This window comes from Poecile atricapillus, chromosome 12 (genome assembly GCF_030490865.1).
Source record: "Poecile atricapillus isolate bPoeAtr1 chromosome 12, bPoeAtr1.hap1, whole genome shotgun sequence".
In the NCBI taxonomy this organism is placed as follows: domain Eukaryota; kingdom Metazoa; phylum Chordata; class Aves; order Passeriformes; family Paridae; genus Poecile; species Poecile atricapillus.
Window position 1 is genome coordinate 2,298,066 of NC_081260.1, and position 24,704 is coordinate 2,322,769.

General features: G+C 55.3%; 1 protein-coding gene across 1 annotated transcript; it reads right to left on the minus strand.

Annotated features, from left to right (window-relative positions):
• Positions 1 to 462: 462 nt before the first annotated feature.
• Positions 463 to 22,637, minus strand: LOC131583485 (actin-binding protein WASF3-like). Its single transcript, XM_058847635.1, has 10 exons — positions 22,565 to 22,637; positions 15,480 to 15,632; positions 13,939 to 14,073; positions 13,687 to 13,840; positions 13,315 to 13,432; positions 12,938 to 13,113; positions 12,286 to 12,546; positions 10,675 to 11,051; positions 9,750 to 9,951; positions 463 to 631 (listed from the first exon to the last, which is right to left on the minus strand). The coding sequence occupies exons 2-9, from the start codon at positions 15,610 to 15,612 to the stop codon at positions 9,794 to 9,796; spliced, it is 1,512 nt and encodes a 503-aa protein (XP_058703618.1). The 5' UTR covers positions 15,613 to 15,632; positions 22,565 to 22,637; the 3' UTR covers positions 463 to 631; positions 9,750 to 9,793.
• Positions 22,638 to 24,704: the final 2,067 nt, after the last annotated feature.

Sequence of the window (24,704 nt, forward strand, 5' to 3'; positions counted from 1 at the left end):
AAGATCTGGGCTGCTGTCCCAGGTATGTGCCATGCTCTGTGTGTCTGTGTTTTTATTTCAGATATTATATTCATTTATATGTACAATATTTATATATGTAGAATGTTATATTTATTTCTGCTTTCCCTCACTGGGGGTCTGTGTTTCCCCTGGGATCAGGAGGAGCTGGATGAGGACAAGAACTGCTGGAGCCAGGGAGGGGTTGGGAAGGAGCTGCTCCTGCTGCTCGGAGCCTCCAAGCACAGACAGAGCTTTCCCTGATAACCCAGGCAGTCAGGGATTAAATATCCCAGGGAATTAATTGATCTTTGAGGGTTTGATTCTCCAAATGAAGGCTTTTAGAGAGATCACAGCTTTCTGCTGCTCCTTCTGTGCCCCAGCCTCTAACAGAGGAGGGAGCATCACAGGGCTGATTAACTCACAGCAAAGGACAAGCCAACAAAAAGCCAAACCCCGATCTACTGTAACCTCTTAAAATCTTTATTAATTTTTTTATTAATCCCTTTTTTTTTTTCTTTTAAATTTAATTAGCACATGCATAAAGTGTCAACAGTTTGGGGTTAAGATGACATTTCTTGAACAAATGTAGTTACAAGCGGTGCCTCGGATCGATCCAGGTTTCCTCTCTACCCTGTACAGAAGGAAGCTCGAGGTCATCCCTGCCTTTTCCATCCTCGTGTCACCACAGGCAGAACCCACAACACTGGGGAGAAATACACTTGTTCACACGTAGCAACTGGGTAGGGGAGATAGACACGGGCAGCAACATCTACTCACCTACTGACTAAGTGCACATGGCTAAAGACCCCACCAGACAGCGAACATCTCCTTCCTTGAGAATCATGGGAATCTCCTTCCTTGATAATCATGGGAACCTGGAATGGGTGGCCCTCCCTTGGGAAGGTGCCTGCCTCCCACCAGCTCTTTCTACCAGCAAATCTAAGGAGATGGAGTCATTCTTCTGCTGTGATTGAAAAAGGAGCCTTTTGCAGGAGCGTTGGGGTGTTCCTGTCCCCTCTGTGCCACCCCTGCCTGCAGAGCTGGGGCCAAGCTCCACAAAGAGCAGCCCAAGCCCTGCTCTGGGCTCTGTGTGTGATCACTCGGTGCCAAAAGGGGAGAAAATTGCTTTTAAAACGCCCATGTGGAGCTGGATGCTCTGGTTTGGGAGGATTGGTGCCCCCCTGCTCCAGGAGGTCTCCTGAGCTCAGAGTTTGGGTTTGGGGAGGGTTTGAGGTGCCTTGATCCACAGGGCACAGGGGATGATCCTCACCCGCCTGCAATTCCCTCCAAAATAACTCCCCTACAGCACCTGGCCTCAGCCAGAGGTGTTTGTGCTCCTGCTGGCTGGAAAGAGGATGGAAAACTGGAAGGAGATGGCTCCTGTCCTGCTGCAGCAGCTGGCATTGTCCCAGCAGCAGGAGGAGGAGGACGAGGAGGAGGAAGAGGAGGAGGAGGAGGAAGAGGAGGAGGAGGAGGAGGAGGAGGAAGGCTCTCCTGAATGCTTGCCCCATGGCAGCAGCACGTGCATATCCCACAGCCAAGTGGTGACGGGGTTTGTGTCCTCCCCACACCTCCCACGTCCTCTGGGAACTGCTCCCGTGCCTCTGGAGCAGCTTTCCTTGGGCTGGCCAGGACTGGAGTGAAAACTGCTCCCCAAGCCACTCCCGTGGAGGGAGGGATCCCAGAGGATCCCCTGGGATCTGAGCAGCTCCAGGTTTGGGGTCTGGGCAGCTCCAGGTTTGGGGTCTGGGCAGCTCCAGGTTTGGGGTCTGGGCAGCTCCAGGTTTGGTGTCTGAGCAGCTCCAGGTTTGGGGTCTGGGCAGCTCCAGGTTTGGGGTCTGGGCAGCTCCAGTTTTGGGGTCTGGGCAGCTCCAGGTTTGGGGTCTGGGCAGCTCCAGGTTTGGTGTCTGAGCAGCTCCAGGTTTGGGGTCTGAGCAGCTCCAGGTTTGGGGTCTGGGCAGCTCCAGTTTTGGGGTCTGGGCAGCTCCAGGTTTGGGGTCTGGGCAGCTCCAGGTTTGGGGTCTGGGCAGCTCCAGGTTTGCAGCCCAGGTGAGCTCTGCCCATTCCCAGCACAGCAACATCACCCACCCCAGGAGGCTCCCTGGCAGTGCCAGAGGGAGCTCCAGGAAAGGCACTTTGTGTCATAAGGAGCTGCCCTGGCCCCGTGGTGCTCCCAGCAGGAATTCTGGATCCAAGCCCTCTGTGTGGCAGGGCACAGCTGAAAGCAGAGGGGAGGAAGGTGCCAGCACAGCTCAGCATCACCCCAAACTCACACCCCGCTTCAGATCCCCCCAACCAGCCAGGCAGCCCCAAAATCAAGGGAGTCCATTAAGGTGAGGAGCCATCAGCCCCAAAAGGTCCTAAAAACACATTTTGAATAAAAGGTTTTTTTAAAATTGGTGGGGATTTGAGCAGGTTGGGTGGGACTCAGGGCGAGCTGGTCTCATGGAAAGTGTCCCTGCCCGTGGCAGGGGGTGGAAACCAGACTGGGATCCAAACAATTCTGGGCTTCCATGATCTGATCTCTTTACCTGATCTGCTCTGACCCAAGACAAAAGTCACCAGAAAGAGCAGCCCTGCTCGTGGAGAACTGGCCAGAACTGCAGACAGAGCCCAAACATCCCAGAGGAAAATGAAATTTGGAGGGGGAGCAGCGCTGATGCTCATGGCTGTGATTTTTGGAGAGCTGGCAGGGCTCTGCTCCTGCTGCCAGCAGGAAATCACCAGCTCCCCACAGGTATCACAGGATTGTCCCTCACCTCAAGTCCTCTTCCTTTTTAACACAGGATTTCTGTGGCTTTTCCATGGCGAGAAGTGATTTTCCATGGAGTCAGCGATGCCAGCTGAGGCATCAGGATTGCACCAGCACCAGAAAGGGATGAAAATCGATGGGATTTGAAACCCTTGAGCTGGGGAGGGACCCCCAGGGATAAAACCACCTCCTACAGTGGCAGGAGACCCTCTCCTTGCTGCATTGAGGGGGATGTGATTATTGCTTCTCCTAAAACACAGCTTTCCTGGGATTTTTGGAAGTGGTTCTGGTGGCACCTGCTTCGTTCTGTTGCTGATTGACTGGGAAGTGCTGCTGTGTCTGACCTTCCCTGGAGGTCTGAGGGAAGGAAAGGGAACAGTTTATCCTTCTGGAAATCACGTGTGAATTGTTTGTTTGCTTTTTAGTTTTGTGGTGTTTTTTTCTTTTTTTTTTTTTTTTTTTTTTTGTTGTTGTTGTTTATTTTTAGATTTACTTTTTTTTTAAAAAAAAATTATTTTTAGATTTCTCAACTGAGCTACCCCAAATCAAAGGGTAAATTTTTAAATTGTCCACCTTAACAGCTTACTCACTACAGTCTGTGGATCATGAATGGTCCAGAGAAGCTGCTGCCTTTTAAATATTGAAATAGAGCAGAAACAGCTGTGAGTTCACATCCTTCCCTCTCAGGTGCTTATTAGCACTTTTTAAATGTGCTTATTAGGACTTTTTATCTTTATTTTATTGGAGGGTCAACACCAAAAGCAAGGGGGAGCAGAAGCAGCTGCCCTGGCTGCTGGGGGATGTAACCCACCAGGACAAGGAGAGGATGAGGGAGAATTAGAAACGTGCCAGGAATGCCCTGTGGGCACCTCCACCACTCCCTGGCTCCACACAAGGTCACCAGCTTCTCTCTGGCTCCTCAAAGCCTCCTCAGAGCCTCTGTGACCTGAATTTCTCCATCCTCACCTCCAGAAAGCTTTTCCCTGAGGCCTGACTCAGCTCCTCCTGCCACAGCTCAGCCCCAGGGTGAGCTGGAGAACAGATTTATTCCCCTCACTGCCCTTTGTGGCTTTGCACAGGGTTTGACCTGAGTGAGGTTTTCTCTGTGCAGGCTGATGTGAACCTAAAATGCTGAGCTGATTTCTTCCTGCCTCATTTTCTCCTCTCAGAACCCTTCACCTTATACAGAACCCAGAGCTGGAATTATCACTGAGCTGAAAATCCCTCCTGGGGCCAGCCCTGTCCCCTGGCATCACCACAGTGGGAAAAGGCTCCTTTCACACCCATTTGGGCTCACAACCACCAGCAAGAGGTTTAATCCTGCTCCTGGGAAGAGTGAGGGGCACCTGTGGGAAGATCCCTGCTGGGAGATGCCCAGGGGAGGGTGAAACATGGCCTCAGGCTCCTGGCAGTCTGTGATTCAGACACCAATTTGGGTGATTTCACATCAACTCTGTCTTCTGGGGACCTTTTTTCCACTCAGCTTTTGCCTGGGGCTCTCCCTCAGCAGGAGCCCAGCCTTGGTGACACCAGCAGCACCATGGTGACATCTCCTGGGGACATCCCACCCTGCCTGTGGGCACAGCTCTGAGGGCTTTGGGGGCAAACAGCTCCTCCCTGAAGTCCTTAACTGTGGGGTTAGGTTTGTTTTTTGGGGTTTTTTTCCCCCTCCACCAGCAAAATACAGGCACATTTTTTCACCCAGAGAAGGTGGAGCTTGGGAGAGTGAGCCTAGAAAACCTGGGACTTGTCCAAGAAAAATCAGATCCACACACACAAAAACAAACAACCCCTTTGATTCTCAGAAAGACTGAACTACTTCAAAGCCTAGCTTTGGGTTCTAAGTGTCTGCAGGTGTTTTCCAGAGGCTGTCACAGGGGTTGGTGGCAGCCCTGAGGGTCACCAGGTGGCTGCAGTGATGCTCCCAGGACCATTCCCACCCCATTTGTGTCACCCCAGAGAGCACAGCTGTGTTGGGGCTGGGGAAGGGCACTCCTGGGGACACAGGGAGCTGCTCAGGGACAAACCCAGCCTGGCTTGGCTCTCCTGGACTTGGCTCAGGCACTTCAGCGTGGGGGATGGAGGGGCAGGAGAGCCCCAGCGCTGTCACCAGCAGGGGGACCTGGTGGTGGTGCTGCTCAGGGGGCACCTAAGGAAGGGACAACAGTCCCCATTTGAGGGGGAATTCATGGGTGAGTGAGCATTTGAGGCTTCTAAAGTGCAGTGCAGGTTACATGGTCTTTGCTGTAGACTGTAAACTCCTCAGGACAGACTCCTTGCCCTTACTTTTATTTTATTTTATTTCTTTTTTTTATCTGTAAAGTGACATTCCAGCTGTGGAAACCTTACCCCTAAATAACTACTACTACAGGAAAACACAGGGATCTCGGTGAAAGGAACAGCCTGGGCTCCCCTTGCCAGCATCCCACGGTGGGGAGTGCTTCCCATGGCCATCCCTGCTCCATCCAGAAGGAATTGGCACAGAATTCCTGCCAGCTGGGGACCTCTGGGATGCACCCTCCAAAATCCCACCTCCAGTGCTACAGCCTGCCTCCCTCCAAGCAAAACTTCCACTTGTCATTAAAGCTGAGGTGTTAATTCAGGCTCAGGGGAGTCTGCAAAGCTTCTCTTGGGGCTGTTGGGTGTCTGGAAAGGGAGAGAGAGGTGGAAAAGTGGCTGGGAGGAAATTTGAGGGCTCTTCTGTGGAAAGAGCTCTCTGAAGAAGCCAAGCTCAGCCTGAAGTTTGTCACAGGAGTAAAACCTTCCCGAGATGAAACAGCTGCAAAGGCAGGAGCTCTCGTGGGGTGGGATGATTGCTCCTCTCTCAGTCTCTTCCCTGGGTGGCAAATTAGAAATGAGAACGTTCCCAATCCATTCTTCCTTCAGGACACTTTTAGAGCCACCAGCAGCTCCAGGCAGCTGCAGAGGCCACCCTGAGCCAGGGGGACACAGAGAGCAGTGCCAGCAGTGCACTCTGCAGGGCTCCCACCAACCTCCAGAAACCTGAGCAGGACCAGCCTCGCACCCCCTGCAGCACCACAGGTGCACTGTGCTCCTGAAAAGTCCCTTCCCAGATCCACCTGGGATGTCCAAGAGGTTCCTGATGGACCTCAAGGACGGCAGCCTTCCATTAATACCTCCAAGCAGAACCAAAATGGCTCAAAATTTACTGTTCCACTGACTCCAGCCCATTTGCATGGACATGGGATATTTGATATTTCCCCCACCCCCTGATGACAGCCATATTTATTATTTTTAATCTATGCCCATAAATTGGCAAGTAGAGGGAAGCAGAAGGAAAAAGGAGCTCTCAGGAGATCAGTTGGACTCATTAAATGTTTGGCACTCTGTGATTATCCTTTGGCAATGAAATGCCACTGCTATATTTTAGCAGGGAACACGATACCTTAATGTACAGGAGAATCTCCTCAGCCCAATTCTGGTGCTCTTGAGAGGGGGGGAAATTCAATCATCTGTGACCTGGATTGCATTTTTTAATGTCTGCCAAGCTAGATAAAATATTTAAATATTCACTTTTATATCAGCCCACATGAGGATTTGAGCATTTCAGGTTGTGTAACACAGCATGGCCTACTTTGGGGAGAACGTACAGAAATAGGCACATATGTACAAAATTCTGGGTGTGCAGCATGTGGGGCAGCCAGACAGTGTTAATTAGAGTGGCACAATCCCAGCAGCACCAGCCCAGAGCAGACAAGGAATTGGTGCCACTTCTGTCAGATTTCAAAGGTCACCTGAGCAAAAACCAGGTGAATCTGCCTCAAAAAAAGGTGGTCAAGAGCGGTTGAGTCCCTCAGGTGAAGGCACTGAGGATGGGATTGGGGCTCTCAGTGCCACCATGTGGCATTAATGCTCCAGCTTGGAGATCCTGGAGGTCTTTTCCCACTGGAATGACTCCTGGGGTTTGTCTGCCTCGTGGTGCTGTTGGGAGGGGTGGGGAGAGCCATGGGCAGAGCAGAAATGGGCGTCCAAACCCACCCTGAGGCTCCTTCTCCACCAGCTCCCCCAGACACCTCTCTGGGATGAGGGTGGGGGATCCCACTGCTGCTATCAGGATGGCTTTAGGGTTTCCACAGGGGTTCTGGTCCCTGGAAGAAGGGGATGCTGATGTTCCCAGCAGGGCTGGGAGGTCCTGGTGCTGCTGCTGGCTTGGAGCTGAGAATGTGAACTGGGTTTGTGTAGTCAGGGGATTTCCTCCAGCAGAACAGGAGGGGTGAGGATGTGCTGGGATGGCTGGGATGCCCCATGGGGACACGGTGTGGGAACATAAAGATGTGAGGAAATGGGGGTGAGCCTTTCCTGCCCCCCCAGGCTGTGCAGCTGCTCTGCAGATGTGGCCTGAGTGACCTAAATCACCTTTAGGGTCCCTTCCAACCTTCCTATGATCACAATGGCCCCAATCCTGGCAGCTGCCAGTCCCAGCACAGGGTCTGTGAGGGGACAGGGCAGTGGGAGGCCCCAGGGACAGCCCTGAGCTGCCACACACCCGTGGAGTCCTGCCCCAGTTACCACGGTCCCATGTGACACACACAGAGCAACTGGTGCATGACAAGAAGGGACCTGATCTTTTAGGGGCACTGGGCTCCTCTCCAGCTCCCACCAGGACTGGCTCAGCCCTGCAGAACTGGGACAGGGGCAGAGCCATGGGATCAGCCAGTCCTGTGTGTCCCTGAGCCCTTTCCTGGGGCCCATGGGACTCCTCAGCTCCTCTGGGTCCCCACAGTGGCTCTGCAGCCCCTCGACCTCTGCAACAGATAAGAGCAGCTCCACCAGCCCCTGCTCTTTTCCCTCTCTCACAAAGGGCTGTTCCTCTCCCTAAATTACCCAAATAAAGCAAATTTCCCTTCGCTTACAGTTTTGTGATTGTATCTACGTCAATAACGCTCCACCAGGAGCATCACCTCAAATACTGCCCTGAATTTTGACACTGCATCCTTCTGAACCTGCTCCAGGCCAAACCCCAGCTGCCTTCCCAAGGAAAGCAGGTCCTGGCCATTGCAGGGGCTCTCTGTAAAAAGCTCTTGCAGCCATTTCCCTGCATCTCAGAGCATCAACCTCAGAACCAAGAGCTCCCAGTGAGCACCAGGAATTTCCTGGCCACCTGTAGGGCACGGTGTCTCCCTGCCTCTTCTGCTCACTCCTGCTCCTTGTGTTTTGCAGGTGAGTTATTCCACGTATCCTGTTGCTCTGCTGCTTCTTGCCTTGCCCTCTCCCACACCCCAAATCCATTCTGCACCCCTGCTCAAGCTCACTTGGCGCCACAGCCCGGGTGTGGAGGTGTGCAAGGTGTCACATCCAAGGGACAAGAGACCATTTCTGTGCCAATTGAGAGAAGGGAGAGCTCCTGGGGGCGTTTCCCAGCAGCTGGGCAGAGGATTCACCACATCTGGCCATGAGGGGTTTGTCACTGGGGGCAGATGAGCAGAAGTTTGGGACAACACCAGCATCTCCCAGGAAATCAGCAACCTGGTCTAGGGGAAGGTGTCCCTGCCCTTGGCAGGGGGTTGGAATGAGGTGGTTTTTAAGGTCCCTTTTATCCCAAACCATTCTAGGATTCTGTGGAATTTAAGGATCAGCATTTGGCTCTCAGCCATATCCTCCCACCTCTTTTAGAGGTCTGGCTGCTTCTCCATCATCAAGATCCTGCTGAAGTAGCCATCACCCACAGGGCTACTGGGAGAGGAAGGGAATTTGGCACAGAGCTCAGGCTTTCCTCATTCAGGGACTTGTGGAATAGGGGGACACAAGAGGGGGTCTGGGGACATCACACTGGCCAATCCACAGCTGGTCCCAGCCCATTTTCCACAGGTGGGAAACCTCTCCCAGCTCTCTGCAGGTTTCCACACCTACCTGTGATATTTCCAGTATTTCCCACCCCTTCTGCTCTGCCTTCCTCTGTGCCTCCTCCCTTTGTAGCTCTGTGAAAATTCTGCCACGGATCACACTCTGTTTTGGTGGGAAAACAGGTATTTTCAGTGCTGAAATAGGGGCCTGCTCACCCAGCTCCTCCATCCAAATGTGGGACAGGGGACGGAGCAGGATCAGGAAGGGGGAATCGGTGCCTGGGTCTGAGCTGATCTCAGCTGTACAGGCACAGCTTGTGGGGCTGCAAAGTGCAAGTTGAGAGTTTACCTGAAAGCAGCAGATTGTCTGATTCACTTTTTCCCAGATAACACTGAAACGGTGTCACGCTAAGGCCAAGGAGAGCTGGGCTTGGGGAAGCTCCCTGGACACCTCTACTCCTTTTCTGGAAAAGGCAGGACAAGCCTGGCCGAGGCTGTGTCTCCCTGCCAGCCACACCAGCCTTGCCTTCCTGGAAAACCAGCTCTGAGCATGGATACAGGGAAGGTCACCGAGGTCACCTCGGGCTGCTCACACAACCTGCTCTAGGGGAAGGTGTCCCAGCTCTAGCTGGACTAAATGGGCTTTAAAGGAGCCTTCCAACCCAAAGCATTCCATGATTTTCCAGGGAGGAACCACACAGTGGTGTAACCGTACGAAACGTGGCGTAGGGAGGGAGGCTCCTGCCCACACGCAGCTTTTGGAGCTGCCTGACCCCAAAACCACCACCAGCAGCAGAGTGTCCCCAAGGCCACACGGCCAGCCCTGCGCTCCCGTGGTGGCACCAGCTGTGTAAACAAGGCTTCTTCTCCAGGAGCTTCTCATTAGCACAATTAACATTAAGCTGAAAAAAGCACTGCTGCCTCTGGGGCTCCCTTCTCTCGCAAAGCACACTCAGGGCCACTCTCCGCTCTTGCTCCAGGTGTAAACCTGGAGTAATCCTATTAACCTGCCTTCAGAGAATTTTGGAAGTCATTAACTGTGAAGGTGCCGCTAATTTCTGGTCTCACTGCCTCCGAGGTGTATCCTACCAGTGCTGCTGCTGCTGCTGCTGCCCGAAGGGTTTTGGACATAGTGTAAAAGCAAAGCTCCTGCCCGAGCGGGGCGACGTTGGGGAAGGTGCCTCTATACACACCTGGAACGGAGCCGGGAGCTCCGAGCCAGCCCAGCCCGGGGCCCTCAGTCCGACCACTCGTTATCGTCCAGCTCGGAGTCGTCGTCGGACTCGCTGTACTCCACCGCGATCCGGCGCGACAGGATGGTCGCCACGTCATTGCCCACGGGCTCTTTTTTGGCCTCTTGCTCCCACTGCTCCTGGACTTTCCGGAGTTGGATTCCTGAGGGAAAGGGGGGAAGGCTTTAGGGGGAGTGCAGCTGATGTGGAGCACCCCCCCAACTCAGTTATGAAGTGTTGGCTGAGAGAAGGGGGCTGCTGCCCTGGTGGTTACAAGGTTGTGCGGGATAATAGGATAGGATTGGTAGGATGAGAGGGAATGGCTGTAAACTGAGAGAAAATAGGCTCAGATTGGATGTCAGGAAGGAACTGTTCCCTGGGAGGGTGAGGAGGCCCTGGCACAGGGTGCCCAGAGAAGCTGTGGCTGCCCCTGGATCCCTGGAAGTGTCCAAGGCCAGGGTAGACGAGGCTTGAGCAGCCTGGGATAGTGGGAAGTGTTCCTGCTCACAGCAGGGCATGGAATGGGGTGAGCTTTAAGTTCCCTTCCCACCCAAATCATTCTAGGACTTTATGAATACGTATGATTACAAAGCTGCATCATAGAATAAAGCTCCTCCTCTGCTTCCACTCAGCCTGAAGACATTGAACCTTCCAGAAGGTTAAATCTACCATTTGACCTGGAGATTTACAGGAAAGGGAAACACGAGACACCCTGGAGCACATCAACCACTACAGCCCTGCAGGAGAGCTGCCAGCAATCCGCGGGGCTTCACTCCACCTCCAGCCACGCATCCCCCAGCTCTACCCTGCATTTCACCCCTCCTCAGCCAGCACCGGGCTCACCCTGCCCTCGGTGCCACCGAACCGGCTCTGTCCCGGCGCTCACCCCTGCGGATGGCTGCCAGCAGATCGCTGCGGGCGTCGCTCATGGGCATCAGCGGCACCTGCGGTTTGCGGGGCTCGGCTGCGGGCGGCGATGCGGAGTGCGCCGGGGAGGAGGACACGGCGGGCGGCCCGGGCGGAGGGGGCGGAGGGGCCACCGGGGGTCCCATGGGGCCGCTCTGCGGTGGGGACGCCGAGTAAGGGCCGGGGGGAGCGGGGGGCGGTGAAGGGGCGTAGGAAGGGGCTGCGGCCGAGCCGGGGGCCAGCGCTGGGGGAGCCGAGATGGGGCTGTCGAAGGCGGTCTGTGCCGATGGGATGACGGGCGGCGGCGGCGGCGGGGCGGGCGGCACGAAGTACTCGGCCATGGGCACCGGCTGCGGGCTGCAACGGGGGGCAGAGGGGTCAGTGCCACGACAATCACACACGGAGGGATGGGGCTGAGCTAGAACGGAGCCACAGGGATCGTCCAGTCCGTCTCTGGGCCCTGCACGGCGCCATCCCTGCACCCTGCGCATCCCTGAGAGCTTCGTCCAAACCCTCCTGGAGCTTTGGTGCTGTCACACCTGCTCAGTGCCCCACGACCCTCTGAGGGAAGAATCTTTTCCTGATATCCAACCTAAAGCTCCTCTGACACAGCTTCAGGCCATTCCCTCGGGTCCTGTCACTGGTAGCACAAAGAAGAGATCAGCATCTGCCCCTCTGCTTCCCCCAAGAACTTGTGGACTGCGGTGATGTCTCCCCTCAGTCTCCTCTTCTCCAGCTGAACACATCAAATGCCCTTAACCACTTCTCACACGGCTTCTCCTCAAAGCCTTTCACCATCTTCACAGCCTCCTTTGGACACTCTCTAATGTCTTCTCTATATTGTGGTGCCCAGAACTAACCACAATATTTGATGTGAGGCTGCCCCAGAGCAGGACAATCTACTGCCTTGCCTGGCTGGTGCTGCTGGGCCTGATGCCCTATAGGGCACACCTGGCCCTCCTGGCTGCCAGGGCACTGCTGACTGAAGGATGGCACCCATCACCCATCCCAGCACCCATATCCCATCCCAGCACCCATCACCCATCCCAGCACCCATCACCTATTCCATCATCAATCCCAGAACCCATATCCCATCCCAGAACCCATCACCCATCCCAGAATCCATCACCCATCCCAGCACCCATCACCTATCCCAGAATCCATCACCCATTCCAGCACCAATCCCATCACTCGTCCCACCATCCATCACCCATCCCATCACCTATCCCATCACCCATCCCAGCACCCAACTGTCTCCGCTCCAGCTTGGTTTGCTCTGAACCCCAATAAAAGCTCTGTCCCAAGGTCAGAACGGCGGTGGAGGTCTCTGCTGGTGGAGTGGGCTATGGGCTATGCAGTGGTGCAAAGCGGGAAACACCCCAGGGGAAAACCCTCCATCCACCCTGCCCCTTTATCTGGGATGACGTTACCCCAAAAGCGCTCCTGATTTGGCCTTGAGTCCCACCAGCACTTTTGGACCACGAGAGCTGCAGAGGAGAGCTCTCCCTGCTCCACCAGCCCAGAAATGGGGGAGACTCACACCCCCACCAAGCCTCCCTTCCCTGGGACAGCGAGCAGGCTGAAGCTTTACCCGTAATCCTTGACTAGGTGGGGTCTGGGCCCGTTGAGGACGGCCTCGGGGGGCGGCGGCGCGTGGGGCTGCTGCAGGCGGGTCAGGCTGTTCTGCCGGCTGCCCGTGGCCGGTCGGAACACGTGCTCCGGGGGGTTGGTGGCCGCCAGCACCCCCTCCTTGTGCTCCACCGGGGCCAGGTGGGCCGCTGGGGCCAGCAGCTGCGCGGGGTGGTTGGGGCTGGCCGGGTAGGAGTGGTCGGCAGCGTCCGACGCGTAGGATCTGCGGCACAGGAAAAGCCTGTTGGACTCCTGAGGGGGCTCTGGAGGGTGTGGGGTTGGGACGGTTTTGGGGTTGAGACAACAAGGCAAGGCCACGAAAATATCGATGTACAAGACAGCAGAGTGAGAGCAGAGGGGACGAGGACACAACAAAGCTGAGCTGCTCTCTTCCCTGAGCTACAAAACGGAAAGCGCTCCGGGTTTATCCCAGTGCCAAGGCTCCTCCTGAGGTCCGGGGTGACACCCTGGGGACACCAGCTATCCATGAAGCTACCACATGTCTGTGGCTGAGCACCCCGACCCTGCTGTGGGCAACACGACCCCGCGACGACGGAGAGGAAGAGCAAAGCAAAGGAGAGGCGTGAGCTGAAGGTGTAGGAGGTAGAACCTGCCTATTATCTGGGGACAGTGATCCTTCCGATGACGCCATGTGATAGGGGGATGGTGAGAACCTGTTATCCGGCCGGAACTCTTTATCATACGCCATCATGTTCCACTCCAGGCGCCGGTTGCGGGCTTTCCTCACTTTCTTCACCTCCCGGGTGGAGTCCTCCACCAGCCGCTGCTCCTGTAGGAACACAAAGTCACGGCTCCACCTCCAGCCCAGCTCCTCTGGACCAGGAGCAGTCCCTGGGGAGCATCACCCAGCCCTGGGAGATGCACTCGAAGCAGGGGAGGGGAGCACGAAGGATGCAGCAGGAGGTGGCTGTCCCCAGGACCCGAGCACCCCCAGCTCCAGCCCCCTGGTCCCCCACCTGCCCCCACCCACCTTCTGCCTGCGCTTCTCCTTCCTCTTGTCTTCTGTCGCCTGCAGCATCTTCTCCTTCCATAAGTTGAAGAAGTAGGAGGGGTCGGTGTAGAATTTGAGGCCGTCCTTCTTGTCATCCCTGGGGGTTGGGAAGGGGGGAGAGAGGGTTACCAGCCCCCGGAGAAGACCCCCTGTTCCCCTTCCCAAGGGCTTTGCTACGATCATGACCACGATCTGTTGCCCCACTACAAACACATCCAATGCCACCCGCAGGGTGTGGACACGCATTCCAAGCATCCAACAGCTGGAAATATCCAGCTGCAAATGGAGGGCACACCTGATCCTTCCATGGGAAGGACCCCTGGGAGCCCCGGGAGGCGCAGTGCCCCGTACCTGTAGGGCGTGAGGATGTTGAGCGGCGGGGGTTTGTCGCAGCGCTGGTACATCTCCATCACCGGGTTGGGGATGGAGTTGCGGGACACGACCTGCTGGTTCTGCACCGTGGAGCTCTTGAAGGCTTTCCTCATGTTGATGTCCTGCAGCGAAACTGGGGGGCACAGGAAGGACGAGGGATGTGAGGGCAGCCTCAGCCCGCCGAGCAATCCCGAGAGCACGTCTGGACCCCACCCCAAAGCAGCCCCTCACCTTCCTCCACGGTGGAGTCCAGCTGCGTCACCTTGATGACCAGCAGGTCCACCCTCTCCTGCAGCGAGTTCATCCGCATGTAGAAGCTGTTGGCTTCGTTGAACAGCTCTCCAAAGATGTCCTCGGCGTGCCTGCCTGGCAGGGGACAACGCAGGGGTCACCATGGCGGGTGGCTCACCCAGCTCAGCCCATCCCCTGGACCACCCCACCATCATGGGCTGCTCTCCCCACGAGCTGAGCCTCACCCTCTCCCAAAGGGGAGCCCAAATGATCACCCCTTTCCAGTGAGAGCAGCACCCACAGGGACACAGAACATTCCCAGTGCCCCAAAAAGCCCTTGGATCCATCAGGATAGATCAGCCCAAAAAAGTGACCATCACACAGCCCGGCCTGGGGAAATCCAGCCCAGGTAGAAAGCCAAGAGCAGGGCAGTGAGGACAATGCCACAGCAGCGGCAATCTGCAATTTGTTTTATCAGTTCTTTTGCTGCATCTTTCATCTCTCATCCCTACAACAGCTTATTTATTTAGGGTTATTTATTTAGGATTAATTAGCTTTTTATTAGGGTTATTCCTATCATGGAGCTGAGCAAGGTGTCTGGCAGACCATTCCTGATACCTGCAGGCTACAGCACCTGTCCCATCCCATCCCATCCCATCCCATCCCATCCCATCCCATCCCATCCCATCCCATCCCATCCCATCCCATCCCATCCCATCCCCCCAGATCCTCAGGGTTTCCTTCAATCCCACCTTTTAAACAGTTCCCAAGATCAGGGAACTTTTAAAACCTCCTCAGAGCATTCACCAGCTTGGTCCTATTCCCCTTCCCATTTTCCCCTGAACTAGGAGGCCTGAGCAGACATTGGTGCTGCTCATGGGAGCCACTGCACTTCCAGCAGCTCCCAGAATCCCAGGTTTCTTTTTCTGGGAGTATTTTAGAGCAGAATCTACTTCTGGAGGTGTGCAAAAGACCCTGAGTAGCTTTTCTCTCTATTTTCAGTGGATATTCAGGATGAAATAGGTTGCCTCTGTTAAACCTTCACACTGCTGTGTGCAGTTCTCTCATCTGCCCCTTTTCTGAAGATCAGACCCAGGGCAGGAGGACAGCTGAGGATTGAGACCTTTGATAGAGACCTCTTTTTCTCAAAAAGCTCTAGCTTGAAAAAGAATAGCTTGGAGTATTTTAAACCTTTGCTTGACCTTCCTATTTCTGGCCAAGTGGAGAAGCAAGGGGCTCCTGAAGGCTTTCTGTCCCCCACTGCACAGACCAGCTGTGGGAGGAAAAAGGCTCTCAAAATGCCACCAAGTCCCCAGTTTGAGCTTGGCCTTGAGCATCCTCCTATTCTCAACAAGCTGGATAATTCCCAGTGGATCAGGAGCGGCTGCAGCCCACAGGGCTCTCACACAACCCCTGTTTCTGTGTGTTTGGGACTGGTGGGAGTGACTGGGGCATCCCAGTGCCATCCCAGTGCCATCCCAGTGCCGTCCCAGTGCCATCCCAGTGGCATCCCACCCCAGGGCTGCTGTGCCATGACTTACTGAGGCTGCCCAGCTGTTTGATGATGGCAGCCAGCGTGCTGTTGGTGACACACTCCAGCTCACTCGTCACCCCATCGGGAAGGGCCCCCCGGCACAGGTGCCGGGGCTCGATGTTCCTCTTCACCAGCGGCATGGCGAGCCCTCACGCCTCTCCTGGGAAAAGGACAAAGGGAAAATGGAAACACACAACTTTCACCACTTCCTTGTTCCCCCCACACTCCCCATTTCCTGCCCAGGAGGTTCTGCCTGCCCACGCTGGGGTATGGCAGGTGCAGCAGGACTTTTCCAAGCAGGGGATGCTCTGGGGGTGCAAACCTTGGGGTGCTGGTGGGCACAGGGGTGCCAGGGTGGAGGTGAGGGCTTTGTCCCTACCTTTGTGCCACCGTGTCCTGTCCCACTCACTTCCCAGAGCTGTGCTCAAATCAAACTCCCCTGTGCTGCAGCCCTTCAGCTGGCCCCGAAAAGCCTCATCCAGCCCAAACAGAAGCAAGGAAGCGCTTGTAATGCCATTATTTCCAGCTCACTGCAGGCTCTCCAGGGTTTGATTTGTGCACACACTACACTGAGACAAGCTGCTGTGGCCAGCTCATCCCAGCTCCCTGCACGGCCCCCACAGCGTCCCTGGCTGTCCCCACAGCTCCTGTGTGTGCCCTACAGCATCTTTGGGTGACCCTACAGCATTTCTGGGTGTCCCCACAGCTCCTCTGTGTGCCCCCACTGCATCTTTGGATGCCCCCACAGCATTTCTGGGTGTCCCCATAGCTCCTGTGTGCCCCCAAAGCATCTTTGGGTGAACCCCACAGCATTTCTGGGTGTCCCCATAGCTCCTGTGTGCTCCCACAGCATCTTTGGGTGAACCCCACAGCATTTCTGGGTGTCCCCATAGCTCCTGTGTGCCCCCACAGCATCTTTGGGTGAACCCCACAGCATTTCTGGGTGTCCCCATAGCTTCTGTATGCCCCCACAGCATCCCTGGGTACCCCCACTGCATCTTTGAGTGATCTCCAGCATCCCTGGGTGCCCTCACAGCTCCTGTGTGTGTCCCCACTGCATCTTTGGGTGACCCCATAGCATTTCTGGGTGTCCCCATAGCTCCTGTGTGCCCTCACAGCTCCTGTGTGTGTCCCCACTGCATCTTTGGGTGAACCCCACAGCATTTCTGGGTGTCCCCATAGCTCCTGTGTGCCCCCAAAGCATCTTTGGGTGACCCCAGCATCCCTGGGTGCCCCCATAGTTCCTGTGTGTGCCCTACAACACCTTTGAGTGCCCCTTCCCAGCACTTTTGGGTGTCTCCCCTGCATTTTTGGGTGTCCCCTGCTCCCCTGTCCCACCCCCGAAGTGGGGATGGTTCATTTCCTACAGGGTTTGAGGAGATGTGGGGAAACACCCACACCCAAAGCCTCATCCCCACTGAGGGCACCCCCGGGACGCAGGGGAGGATGAAGGATGGGCACCGTGGGGTGTGGGGTGCTGGGGACAGGGCACCCCGCCGATGTAAAGGGGGAATGGTGGGAAACAGGCTGGGAAAAGGGGCGAAAAATGAGCATTTCTTATCCAGGGTGGTGTCTCCTGGGGCTGGGACACGGCTCAAAGCAAAGACAAGCTGATGGCTGGGCTGGAAAGGACCAGAGAGCACCAGCAGCATTCCCAGAGAGCAGAATCCCCCCGAGCACTCCCCACCCGCCCCAAATTCCAACAGAACTTTGGCAGCGAAGGAAAAGCAGCTCCCATTGATGGCCGAGGTCGGAGCCAGCAATCTGCAGAGCTCACATTTTTTGGCCCCGGCAGCGTCAGACGGAACAGTTTCCCATTGATAGCACCCGGCCAGCAGCAGCAGCGGCTCCTCCGCTGTTTTCAAATGCAAATTCAAGCTCTCTCCTCCATGAAGGAGCCCGAAGCCTTTTCCTGAGGTTTGTGGGGTGGGGTGCAGTGGGAAGGACCCCGCTCCTGGACCCTCCGCAGGCTCTGTGAGATGCTCCGGGCTCAGAGCATCCTCCAGCGCTTCCCACAGCCACAGCTGATGGATGCGGCGGTGTCCCCGCCTCCCAAAATTCAAGATTTGTGCCGGCTGTTTGTTCCTGTGTGCCAGAGTTTGCAGGGGAGGCTCTGGATGTCTGCTCTGGCCATTCCAACCCCCCCTTTTCTGGGTACCCCCGAGCTCTCCAGGCTGGGTAAAGCTTCACCCCGAGCTGGTTTTAGGTGTCACCCCAAAATCTGCTCTCCCTGGCACGTCGCAGGGCTGCAGGGACGGGAGGGCACAGGGCACAGCCCTTAATGAGCTGCCTGGGGCCAGCAATTAAAAACAGGGAACAAAGAGCCATTCTCAGCATCCTTTGGGGCCACGGCCACGGGCACCCGGGATTTCTTGGCCCTGCACAGGGGGAACTGGGGCCACCTGAGCCCACAGCTCCCACGGGGATCCTGGGGCAGGATGAAGGAAAGAAAAAGGGATTTTTGGTTTGAAACTGCCCAGCAGGGACAGATTGGAAGAGAGGCAGAAAGCGGGCGAGGGGTGTGATGGCAGCATTTGAGATTGTGCCATGGGAGAGCATCCCTGGAGGAGGAAAATCGCTTTAATCTCACCCCAAAGAGGCCGAACAAGACTCAGAGCTTGCAGCAGAATAAACCAAGGAGGAGTTGGGTGAATTTTTATGCCTGTAAAGGTAATTTTGACCAAACCACAGAAGTTTTTTCCAACCCCCCCCCAATTAATGGAGCACAGTGATCAGGACAGCCCCATCCCCTGACAAGTGCTCTCTCAACCTGCCACACCAACAGCACCAAACCTCTGACTTCTGCCTTGAAATCCCAACTTCTCACCTAAAACCTGTCATCTCTAGGCCTGTCCTGACTCGTGGGAGCACAGTTCTCCTGGTGGGGATGGGCTAAACGTGACTCCAGAGAGGCCAGCTCCATTTCTATCCTCACTGGCACATCCTGCTCACACCTCCAAGAGGCTGCACACAAATCCTGAGCACTGAAGGGGATGCTGAACTGTGCCCAGCGCTGCTCCTGCTCTTGCTGGTACTTCAAGACTTCGAGGGGGTGATTTTGAGTGGTAAAATCTTTTCCTCAGACTGTCAGGAAAAGGCTCCCAAGGGCAGGGATGGTCTGGGTGCAGGCTCTAGGATCATTTAGATGGACTAAAACCTGTGGGATTTCGCTGTGTCCTGAGTGGAAGCCAGGAGCCCTCAGTGGGAGGCCGGTGTCAGGATGCAGGAGGAGGAAAATGGGAGCCACAAACTCAGCAGGAATTTCTTGGAGGGTGAAGGCAGGAGAAATGGGAGCAGCTGGTTCAGGTTTCAGGCACACTGTGGGGATTGTCCCATCACTCAGCTTTTCCCTGTGGCTGGAAAGAGCCAATAGCTTTAAATCTCATACTGGGAAATGCCACAGGTGAGGGGAGACACTCACCCCCTTCCCATCTGCTTCCCAAAGCCAGTGGTGGAGCATGGGAAGGAATCACATCCAGCTGAGGTGACCAGGCAGGGGAGGACATGAGGCAGAAAGGAGCTGTTTATTGTGCCCTAAGATGCTGATTTCCCCCAAGGAACAAACTGCCAGCAGCATCCCAAACCCAGAGCAGGGATTCTGGGCAATTAGGGCTGCCTCAATCCCTGCAGACCAGGCTGGGGGTGTGATCTGCAGCTGCTGACCCCTCCAGCTGGCTCCTTCCAGATGTTATCCCTCACCTCAGGCATCTGGCAGTTTGGATCCTTGGGGTTCATGGGGGCAGAAAATCAGCTCTGGTTTTGTGAGAGGGTCCAAACAAAGGAGTTTTGTGTCCAGCCATTGCTCCTTACATCCTTTGCAACAGCTTTTCATCCCTTCCCTGCCCTCAGACCCACTCTCTCCCACTGGGCTGTGATTTACAACCCTGTGGGAAGATCCAAAATGCCCTGAAGGAGCAGGTGTGCTCTGGGGTGCTGAGCACAGGTTTCTCAGGTGCTGGTTAATCCCTGTGACAGATTTTTGGGGTTGGTCAGTGCCCAACACCTGCAGCCCTGCTTGGTGTCCTAGGGTTAGGGTTAGTGTCCATCACCAGCTGCAAGTCAAGGCACCTCCAATATTTCTGATGGAATTGGGTGGTGCATGGAGCAGCAGGAATGAGGGAAACCTCCTTCACTCTGTGTCAGCCAGCCAGGAAAAACCCTGAGCTTGGATTTGGGGACAATGGTGAAGCAAACACCTCAAAACTGGGAGTTAAGGTCAGCCCAGCACTAAGCTCAGCTCTAGGCCAAGCTTTGGGGCTCTCTCTTTGCTCAGCCCTTGCAATCGAAGCTCTTTCCCAATTTGGGCTTCCCAGGGTCCTTCTGAGCCCTGAGGAGCAGACACTGCCAGGAACTGGAGGCTTTTGCAAGGCTGCAAATCTTTGGTTGGATGCCAGGAGCCAAAGTAGTGAAAAAAACAAGAGATATGTTGAAAAATCAATTAATCTTGAACAAAAAAGTTTGTAAGTGAATACTAAACAAGCAAGGAGTGCCAAATCTCGTGGTGGCTGCTCAGGACCCCGTTTTGGTGCAGAACCCTTGGAATGGAGAGGTGAGGAAGGTCAGGAGGGAGGCACAAAGCAGACCTGAAACTGTGAAAGGAGCAGCAGAACCCCTGAATCTGAAGTCAGGGAAAGCACAAGAGGCAGAGCTGACTCTCAGTGGGGCTTGTAGGTGCCTGAAGGAGCTCGTCCTGTGGAGTTTGGCAGGATGGATGTGGTACAGAAGAGGGCTGGGGAGGATCTGGGGGTGTGTGATGCTTCTGAGCAGACAGAAATAGGTGGTGGGTGTGAAAGCAGCAGGTTCTCGAGGTGGCAATTTGTGGAGCTCTGCCACAGCGTGGGACAGTCCAAAGAGCAACAGGACAAACCTGCAGAGGACAGAGAGGCCACCAGCAGCCACCTCATGGCTGAGGTGACCCTAAACTGCTTTCCCACCAGCGTGGGCCATGAGGAGAGCAGAGCCTGGAGCCTACAGGGACCAAAGTTTCGTTGTCTCAGGAGAAATTCAGCCAGGAAAAACCATGCAGGTGGCTCTTTGTGGTGCAGGGGAAAACCTGCCTGGGAGAGCTGGGCCAGATCTGCTGATTTACTTCCCACAAAATGGAGTGTGAGCTGCACTGCAAGGACTCGTTGCTCTCATTTACAAAATGCATCTGCCACCACTTCTTCATCTGCTGCCAGCCCAAAGGCCTGAGAACACCCCCAGCATGACAAATGTCACTGCTCCCTGGGATGGTGATTGCTGCTCCAGAGCTGCTGTCCAAAGGTTCATTAAATATATTAAAACTGCCGGGTCCCAAGTGTTCCCCTCGCTCAGAATAAAGCAGAGGGCTGGGCTTCAGTGAGAGTAAATTCTCAGGTAAACAATTTTATTTGTGTCATTCTATTTGGGTGTGATTTTATTTATAAATGTTATCATTTTATTTGGGTGGCACTGAGGGCTGGTGGGCATGGGAGAAGCAATGCCACTGGCTGCCCCTTTCTTGAGACCTCTGCATCCCAAAGGAGCCCAGCTTTACAAACTCTCTGGGGCTGTGGAAAGCATCCCAGCCCCACTGAGAGGCAGCATCAGGTGGAAAAATGCCTCAGGGGCTGGAAATCCCAGGGTGTGGGATGGTGGTTTTGGCACCCAGGATATCAGGATCCCCAGGATATCATCAGGATCCCCAGGATATCATATCAGGATCCCCAGGATATCAGGATCCCCAGGATATCAGGATCCCCAGGATATCATATCAGGATCCCCAGGATATCAGGATCCCCAGGATATCATATCAGGATCCCCAGGATATCATCAGGATCCCCAGGATATCATATCAGGATCCCCAGGATATCAGGATCCCCAGGATATCGTATCAGGATCCCCAGGACATCAGGATCCCCAGGATATCAGGATCCCCAGGATATCAGGATCCCCAGGATACCATCAGGATCCCCAGGATATCAGCTCAGGGCTGTGAGCGGAGATCTCTCAGCGCCGGGTTGGCACAGGGGGATTTTTGCAGGAACAGATTTGGGTGGAGCTGGGGAAGGGTCAGTCCCTCCTGCCAAAGCAGGGAGAGATCTGGTCCCGTGCACAGCTCCAGGGCTGGAGCAGTGACCTGTGTCCCACCGGGAAGCGCTGCCCCCGCTCTCCTCCAGCCCATCTGCGGCTCCTCCTCTGCGAGCTCCGCCAAAGGCAACTGCCAGGAGGCTTCACAGCAAAGTGCAACAACACAACGTTAAATCATAGCTAAAAATATTCCTCAGGAGCTTTATTAGTAAATGCCACAGTTGGTGGTTTGGTTTGGGGGTTGGTTTGGTTTTTTTTCTTTTCCCCTCCCCTTTCTACTGTAGAATGTTTCAGCTCTAGGAACAGCGCTTGACTGAACTGTCCCTAAACCCCCAGCAGCTCCGAGGGCTGGGCTCTGCAGCATCCTCAGGAGGATGCCAAAAAAGCCTCCTTACCCTGGGCTCAGCTCACAAACCTCATCCTGCTGTGAGTCTGGCTTAAAACAAACAGGCTCCTGGAGGGGTTTTATCTAAATGATGCCTCTTTTAGGGGAGGTGAGAGCAAATGCTGTAAATCACAGAATCACAGGAGGCTTTGGGGTTGGGAGGGATCTTTCAGATGATCTCGTTCCACCCTCTGCCATGGGCAGGGACACCTCCCACTATCCCAGGTTTTTCCAAGCCCCTCCAACTTGGCCCTGGACAGGGATCTGGGGGCAGCCACAGCTTCTCTGGGCAACCTGTGCCAGGGCCTCCCACCCTCCCAGCCAAGAATTTCTTCCTAACTTTTGATCTAAATATCTCCATTTTTGGTTCAAAACCATTCCCCGTTGACCTATGACTATTTCCCCCTGTAAAAAGTCTTTCCTTTTGATAAACCCCCTTTAGGTACTGGAAGGGGCTTTCAGGTGTCTCCAGAGCCTTCTCCAGGCTGAACAACCCCATCTCTGGCCAGTGGATTTGCAGGCAGAAGCTTTCCTTGGGGTTTAGTTAATGTGGAGTTTGTGTTCTGTTGTTTGATTTCTCAGAAATGGGAGCCCCCAGTGTCACCTGGCACTGGTCATGGAGCTGAGGGCCACTTCTCCAGGTCCTTCCCATTCACCCTTTGGCTCTATCTCTGCTGTGGCTACAGATCAGGGCATCCGTATCCATGCAAAATCCATGCAAAAAGAGACATCCAACCCGATACCCTGATGCTGAAGGGAAAAAAGAGGGGGAAAGCTGTGGATGAAACCATGCATGACCCTCCTCCATCATCCCCTGGCTGCTCCATGCCCAGTTCCTGTGCGAGGAATGCCCAGGAGCAGCGGCACTGCCTTGATCTTCAGAGGAGTCATCAGGGGCTGTGGGAACGCAGCACATCTCGGCTCTGTTTTGGCTGCAAAAGATCCCTGCTGGCCCAGGAATCATGTGTTGTTTTTAATGACTCTATCACCAAAGGAAAAATCTTCAATGACAGCTTTTTTTTTCCCCCCCTTTTGTGGCCAGCTCATTACCAGAAGGATCTCCCTCGCTCGCTGCCGGGTTGTGCGAGCAGGACGCCGCTGAACAAACCGGCCTTTTTCTCCCCAATATAGAAGGAGCTTTGATAAAGCGGGGAAACCCTGGGCCAGCAGCGAGGGGTTTTCTGGAAAGCCTCTGCTGCTGCCTTTGGGAACAGCCGCAGGACTGGCACCTCCAGCAGAGCTCTCCAAGCTGCTCCCTGCGGGGCTGGGCTTTGCCTGCTGCTCCCCAGTGCATCCCTGGGGGTTTTCCGAGCAGGAGCCCTACAAAACTCCGGGTGGATGTGGGGAAGAAGGGGCAGATCCCAGCCTGGAGCTGGCTGCAGCCTCGCTGCTCAGAGACACGGGGAATTCAGCTCAGAGGGTGTCTTTTTTGGATGAGCAGCTCTGCAGGAAAAAAAAGCAAAAAAAAAGCAAAAAAAAAAAAAGCGTTTTTGCTTTTCTTTTTTTATTTCTTAACACTTCTGGCTCGAGGGCTGTTGTTCGTAACTTGTCAAGATCTTGGCATCGGCGGCTGATTTGTCATCCGCCATAAAATGGAGGATGAGCATCTTTGGTTCAGAACTGGGCCAAGGGAGATGACAGCTCAAAGCAAAATATGCTTCATCTCCAGTTTTCTCCGTGGGCTTCAGCTCCCGGGAGAAGGAGCGGACATTTGGGGTCTGAGTTGCATCACAGCGTTGTGGGTAAGAGCCCTTCTCCTGCCCTGCGTTTGCGACAGCACAGCCCGGTGCACTTTAACCCTCTGCCTGCCAGAGCAGCCTGCGCTGGGCTGATGCTGCCATCTCACCGAGCGCTGCAACCTGTCACCCTGAGAGCTACCGAGACACTCAAATACCACCGAAATACCATTTTTAAAAACAAAACGATACCAGCAATCTCTTTAAAACCCAGGCAACGAACCGCAGCGTGAGGGGTGTGCCTTGGCACGCTGAAGTTTGGAAGATGAATTATTAATGCTGCCATTCCCGAGCTGCCCGCACATCCCGGGGATGCGCTCCCCTCCTCCGGCTCGTTCCGGCAGCGTGTCCGGCCCCTGGCTCCGCTGTGCCGGCCACACAGAGCCACAAACCCCGCTAAAAAGCATCTCAACCCGCAGGTATTCCATCGCGCTGACAGCACCGCCAGGCAGCAAGAACTCGAGTTTGAAGCGATAAAATTCAAGCTCCCTGCAAGTAGCTGAATCACTCAGCGTGGAGGCCCAGGCTCGGCACCTTGGAGGGGCTCTGGGCCCACCTGCTCTGCCCTTTGGGGTGCCCCGAGCTTGGGGGGGTCACCAAGGGGGCTCTGAACCCTCACAAATCCCTGGGAGGGCACCAGGATGGGGACGGGGGGGTGGCATTCAGGAGAGGTGACACCAGGCTGTGCCCTGTTCAGCGCTGTCCCCTCCGCATCCCCAGCCTCACACCGGCCTGCAGAGCCCCCCGGAGCCCCCCCAGATTCCCGAGCCAGGGGGTGACGAGCCCTGCCCTGCGCTGGCTGTGAGTGCACAGGCAACCGTGGGCCCCGCTTATCCCCCACAGTGATGTAAAGATGAAGGATCCTCCCTCCCCAGGATGGCAAGTGAAGCCCCCCGCCCCCAGCCCGCCCCCGTGCAAGGGTGCAGAGCAGCCAGGCCCCCCTCCCTCTCCATGCAGGAATGCCGAGTGACAGCACACACCCCCATCCCCAGCACAGCAGGGGTGCAGAGAGCCCCGGAGCACCGCGGTGCGAATGTGCCAAGCGCTGCCGGGATCCCTC